At 35.1% G+C, this 6950-nt stretch overlaps 1 protein-coding gene across 1 annotated transcript in view; it reads right to left on the reverse strand.

The window, feature by feature from the left end:
* Positions 1–376: 376 nt before the first annotated feature.
* Positions 377–6950, reverse strand: part of STRN3 (striatin 3) — a 122431-nt gene continuing 115857 nt past the window's right edge. The window contains exons 17-18 of the mRNA XM_037741732.1: positions 2205–2291; positions 377–2123 (exon numbers count right to left, since the gene is read on the reverse strand). Of these exons, the coding sequence (XP_037597660.1) occupies positions 1954–2123; positions 2205–2291 (257 nt within the window). The 3' untranslated portion in view covers positions 377–1953. The remainder of the gene's footprint in view (positions 2124–2204; positions 2292–6950) is intronic.

Raw genomic sequence — 6950 nt, forward strand, 5'->3', positions numbered from 1 at the left:
TTGCCATTTCAATGGCAAAAACCACAATTACAAATAGCTAAAAACCATAATTACTTTTACAACAACCTAACAATATTCAATGTAGTTTATTCCTTAAATTTTTTTTGTGGAAACAGGTATGGCAAATAGGAACAACACTGCCATGAACTGAAATTCAGATTTAATAAAGTAACAGGATGTCTAAGCAAATTATTTAAAACTGAATCTGTGTATTTTTGGGGATTATGCTGAATTCCATAATTTAATGGAAGATTTTAAAAAATCTTTAAGTGAGGTGAAATACTTGCACATTATTAATAGTGTTACTGATCTACTCTTATTATAATATCGATAAGTAGTAAAGTTTAAAAGAACAGCATAAAAATGAAGGACTAAGAAATCTCCATTTCCTAGTTTAATTATGGAGAGTAAAGTATTGCACTTTATTATTCAGCACAAAATGATGTAGCCAACAGTAACATACAGGTACACAATTTAATATTTATTATATGCATTTTATATACATTATTTTTTCAACAGCTGTACGTTTACTATGTGGTACAATCTTAAAAATTTGCTGATTCATAGTCTGTAAAACAAAAACCTTACAAAACTCATCAAAACTCGCAAACTGATCAGAAAAGTTTCTCGGAAGACTAGAAAAAATACTTTATTGTCTTAATCATGCATTACACAAACAAAATCTTTAATTACACCATAAAATTAAGCACATCTAAAAAAATAAAACAGGGATAACTAGTCAAAACACAGCAGATTTCTGTATCCTGATTCAACTATTTTTGTATCCTATTTGTAATGCAAATAAAATTTTACTCCAAATATTTTTGAACAAGTTAGTTTTGCTTGGAATCATGGTAAACCAAGATAAGTATCTTAGGGGAACCACCTTGGTTTGTAATTTAAACTATAAAATATTCTATTTTTAGTCTATTTTAGACTATTCAAAGAGTTCCAAAATAGATATACAGGTTCCTTTAGCACATTAATAAAAGGATATAAAGACCAACAAAAAGTGAAATAAATAATAGGCCATTAGCAAGATGGATAATCCTTGATAAATAAACTTGTAAATACAGTAAGATGTACAAAATATCACATAGTGATAGGATGCCAAGATTAGTTTTTTTCTTTAAGAGTTCATTTGGAGTACTAAACCCCACTGTTTCATTTTAATACACTTAATAGTCCTTGGTTTATGAAGACATTTATGTGATGATGAACGTTATTTAGCATCTTTATGGAAAGACTTAGCTGAGCTGTATTAGGCAGAAGAAGGAAAGAAAGTGGTTACAGGGCAGCTGGTCAGTGAGATCTCTGTGTTTTAGGGTTATATAATGCAGAAAAACTTCAATACAATCTTGAGCACTGTTGTGACAGGCTAAATATATAAAAAGACTTATAAAAACTAGAATTTTATCCAAACATTTTGTGCAACTAATGCTAAAATATTTTAAGTTAAATTTTCTTTTTCTTTTTTTTTTTTTTAAAGCAAAATAAGTTTAAAGGGGAATCTGTGGCATTCAACTGATGAACAGAAGATCACTAAGAGATGAAAAAAAGCTACTCTTGGAGCTCACTTCCCCCAACAAGAGCACCACATTCCTAACCCTAAGGCAGCACACAGAGTCAAAAAAAAAAAAAATATATAGTCTTTTTTGAAAGATCAGACTCCACATTGGCTTAAAGACACCTAAAAACAGACATACGCTCAGTTCATATCCAGTACAGGCCACAAATACTGGAGTCCTTTTTTTTTTGTCCCACAAAATACAGTAATTACAGTTAAATTAATGAGCTTGACATTAAGATGTTTTCCACCAATCTGTGCCTGCCCCAAACAGCCTTCACCAGGCAGATCACATGTAGTGTCATATCAGTAACCCTTTTGATGGCAGTGATGCAGACCCTCTTTCTGTCCAAGCATATCTTGTTATGATGCAAGTTTTTGTTGATTCATACAAATACTTTGGCAAGGGCATCAGCTCCTGCACTAGCTATATATGCTTTTGATGGGTGGAAAGCAACATCATAAATTGATTCATCCAATTTCTTTCTATGCGCTGTTATTTCTTGCACACATGTCTTGCTGTCTAAATTCCATAATCTGATAGAACAGTCATGACCTGTAAAAGAACAAATAAAGTTTGTTTCTGAGTAACAATCTTTTATTAAGTTTGTGGGCACTACAGAACTTTAAGACTTACTTCCAGACATCAAATAGATTCCATTAGGATCTACTGCTAGACTTGTAACAGCATCCAAATGAGCTACCATAGAATGGATCATTTTACCTAAACAAAATATAACAGAGAAGATTAAGTTTTCACAAATACTAACTTGAGAGAACAGAAACTACAATATAGCATCAAAATAAACAATCACTATAGCAATTTTTTTTATTGTGGTAAAATATACACAACATAAAATTTACACTGTAAACATCTGGGTATACAATCTAGTGTCTTTCAGAACATTCACTGTGTTATGCAACCATCACCATTCTCTATAGTTCAGAACATTTTCATCACTGGAAAAGGAAGCCCCATACCCAATTAAGCAGTCACTCCTATTTGTCCCTCCAAGCCCTGGCCACCACTAATCGACTCTTTCTATAGACTGGTCTCTTCTGGATGCTTCCTGTAAGTGAACTCATACAATATGTGGCTTTTTGTGTCTGGCTTCTTTCACTTAATACAATGTTTTTTTTTGTTTTTTTTTTTTTTAAGAAGAAAAAAAAAAAAAAAAAAAAAAGAAAAAAGAATGAAGGAGAGGAAGTAAGAGGCAGAGGAAGAGGGAGAAAGAACAGGGGTGTTGCTTAGTGCCCGGGCTAGAATGCAGTCTAAAAATGGGTATGCCTATAATTGTGTTTAATAATAGAGACATGAAAAAAAATGCAATGTTTTAAGGGTAAATCTACTATAGTAATGTTTTCAAGAGAATTTTAATTTAAATGCAGAATTTTCTCTGATAATTACTCCTAAAAAAGACATCTGTGTAACAGGTATTTGACAATATCTGACAGACACTGTAAAACGATGACAATAGGATTGCATCAAAGGCTTAAGATCATGTAAAATGGTATTAAATAAGCCAAGTGTGGTGAGGTGTGTCTGTAGTCCCAAGCTATTCAGGAGGCTGAGGTCAGGGAATCACTTGAACCTAGGAGTTCAAGGTTGCAGTGCACTATGATTGTGCCTATGAGTAGCCACTGTACTCTAGCTAGCGTGGGCAACATAGTGAAATGCTGTCAAGAAAGCAAAGGAAAACTGAAAGGAAAGGGGAGAGGAAAGAGAAAAGAGAAGAAAAAAAAAAGAGGGAGGGAAGAAGGAAGGAAGGAAAAGTGTTAGTGACAGACCTTAAGACTATTTTATATACTGGGCTAACAATAAATAAATCACCAGAAAATGTAATTCAACAGAAAATATAATTCTACCTAAACATTCCAGTATCAAGTTCACTTCACTTATACTTTGAAATATAATCATTTTACATACACTAAAAAAGAAAGAAGGGGGTAAACAAATTACTCTAGATTTCCCCAGATATGAACAAAAACACTGCTCTGAAAAACATGACTTAATGAGTATCTTCCGTAAAGATTTGGCAAGCAAATGGAATTCAACAGCAAGTGGGATTTAAGAGACAAGTTGTGAATACGAAGTCATATTGCACAAATACTTTGGGGCAAGGGCATCCTACAATGGCAATATATGCTTTGGATGGAAAGAAAGCATTATAAACTGATTTTATAGGAAAAGGAAAGGGAATAAAATAGAAACACTGACACTTTTATAAGTTACTCTCTTTTCACTCAGCAATGAGTCTATTACTCGAATGCCTGGGATGTCCCTAATGAAAGACAAGCTTTCCTCAAAATTCTAATTATAATCATTGGCCATGTCTCTGGTCCCCTGATGATACTCTACACTAGGATATGAAAGAGGTCTAGTTTTGTTATTTGTGATGGGGCTGTAGCTGTTGACCTGAATACAAAACCGCAGCATAATAAAATATGCAAAAATACACTCCAAAAAACCTATAAAAGGTAATATAGCAGGCCAGGCACAGTGGCTTATGCCTGTAATCCCAGTACTTTGAGAGGCCAAAGCGGGCAGATCATCTGAGGTCAGGAGTTCGAGACAATCCTGGCCAACATGGTGAAACCCCGCCTCTACTAAAAATACAAAAATTATCCAGGTGTGGCAGTGGGCACCTGTAATCCCAGCTACTAGGGAGGCTGAGGCAGGAGAATCACTTGAACCTGGGAAGTGGAGGTTGCAGTGAGTCAAGATCGAGCCACTGCACTCCAGCCTGGGTGTCAGAGTGAGACTCTGTCTCAAAAAAGAAAAAAAGTCCTATCACTTTCTGGCACTATTAAACACTTATCAGTTGAAGACAAATTAAAGAAGTCTCTCATTTCAAACCACAACTGTCTCTCATTAATATGAAGAGTAATAAACAGAATAATCTTAGAAGTTCTACTCTGCTAGCCCCAAAGAACAGGAAAATCTTCAACAAACTATCTTGAATTGCTTAGTTCAATATAATTTATCTTTCAGTTCTAGAATCCACTCCTCTCAAGATTCCTATAAAAGATCACAGCATATAAAACGGTTGGCCTCCATAATACTTTTGAAATATTATGGGTTAAATACCAGGCATCATTAGCTTTCCTTATGTCAAATCTGTGATATTTAGTTTTATTTTTTAAATTTATTTTATTTATATTTTTGAGACAAGGTCTTGCTCTGTCACTCAGGCCAGAGTAGGTGGCACCAGCATGGCTCACTGCAACCTTACTCCTGGGCTCAAGCAACCCTCCCATGCAGCAGCAGGGATCACAGGCACACGCCACTATGCCTAAAAATTTTTAAATTTTTTGTAGAGACAGAATCTCACATTGTTGCCTACCCTCAAACTGAAAGGAGCTGCTGGTCTCAAACTCCTGGTGTCAAGCAATTCTCCTGCCTCAGCCTCCTGAGTAGCTGGGATCACAGGCACACGCCACTATGCCTAAAAATTTTTAAATTTTTTGTAGAGACAGAATCTCACATTGTTGCCTACCCTCAAACTGAAAGGAGCTGCTGGTCTCAAACTCCTGGTGTCAAGCAATTCTCCTGCCTCAGCCTCCCAAAGTGCTGGGATTACAGGTATAAGCCATCACACCTAGCCTTGATGCTGTTTTAATTCACAGATCTAGTTCAAATTTCTCTCTTGAAAATGATCCTCTATCTCCTAAGTTTAATATCTCTAAACCAAAAGACTTTTTCCCAAAATAAGAACTATCCATTTCTTTAAGGATGCTATAATTTTCCAAGTCTAACTTCAGTTCTCCAGTCTGTGCACTAAACTAACCCTCACCCTCACCCTGATTATCTTAAGTCAATTCAGAGTTAACCCTTCTTCTCCAGAGTCACAAAATCCCTTCAAAATGTGAGTAATCCCTTCAGATGGACCATGAATAAAGACTACAATGCTGGACCAAGTTGTATGTTGGGCTTCCACTGATAACCACATAAATCACAAAGCTTCTGACCCCTTTCAGTAACTAGGACCTCTCCTTCACTAACATATACCTGCAGCTTCTCATATTTAACCAATTTCATTTTGGCCTCATGCTTTTCTGCTAATACCTTTTTCTCTACCAAGACTAATCCTATTTTTTTCCTCCTATGACGAAGGAAATAAAGGTTGGACACATGCCACTGCACATGCCAATTCTCCCCTCGCTGGCACCTGAAGCTCTTTTACTGGCTAATATTGTGGGCCTCTATTAAATGGAAAGAAAATAAAGATGTCCAATTGTCAAATGTGAACTACGGAAACAGACTGTGAGTTTAAATACTGTACAAGTCACTTCTTTAAGCTTTTTAACCTCATATGTAAAATGGGGATAATAATAGTACTGTATCTGCCTTATAGAGTTATTAGAAGAGCAAATGAATTAATATATGTAAATAAAATAGAGCAATGTCTCACACAAAGTAGACAATATGCTACCTAGTCAGTAGCTCCAAGAGGACAGGACATTTCATTCTGTTCACCAAGCTTCAAGAGCTGTGCCGAGAATATGGCAGAGAGTCTAGAAATTTTGCTGAATGAATGAGTCCACAGCTTTTTCAAGATCTTCCTCCTACCCCTCCACATCCCTCACTCATACTATAGGTCCTTCCAGAATCACTCTGTAAGTCTTTCACAGTATAGGAAACTCAAAATTGTAGCTCTACGAAAATTTTACAAACCAGGGGCCCTAAAGATCTTTCTGAAATAAATAGAAGTCAAGAATCTATCATATAGTGCAAAATAAGACTTTATTTTTCTAAACCAATTTTGCAAACCCCTGTTCAAATATTTTTAGTGGTTTCCACACAATGCAGCATAGACAAAAACCGAATATTCTTAACCTGATTCTAAAAAGTCCTCAATAGATTGTATTTTCCTTCCCCAAACTTACGTCTTTGGCTTTGTCTATAAGAAACTTCTGTTCTTATAAAAGTTCCTACCACCACGCCTCTGCTCAAAATATCCCCATACCTGTTAACTTCCTACTAATACTTCCTTCACTTAAAAACAAACAAACCTAGAACACTTTTCTATTCCTAAGGTAAAGATTCATCTTGTGTACACACACACCCCACCTGCTGCTATTTCCTCTAGACAACAAGCCCACAGAAAGCAGGAATCACATCTTATACATGATAGTATCCAGTACAGTACAGAATACAAAATGCTGAATACATTTTTGTTATTAAAATTGTTTACTCATTTAAATATTTATTAAACCTATTCATAGCATAAAGTTCTATCATGCTTCAGATTTAAAAGCTCAATAAATTTACTACTGATTTTATAAAATAATACTCTATTCAAAACAGCTAACCAGAAATAGCAGTTATGGGGACAATCTAATTTACCATATTTAAATGAATTTTTTTTTTTTTTTTTTTTTT

The sequence above is a fragment of the Cebus imitator genome, unplaced genomic scaffold, assembly GCF_001604975.1.
Source record: "Cebus imitator isolate Cc_AM_T3 unplaced genomic scaffold, Cebus_imitator-1.0 Scaffold104, whole genome shotgun sequence".
Classification (NCBI taxonomy): domain Eukaryota; kingdom Metazoa; phylum Chordata; class Mammalia; order Primates; family Cebidae; genus Cebus; species Cebus imitator.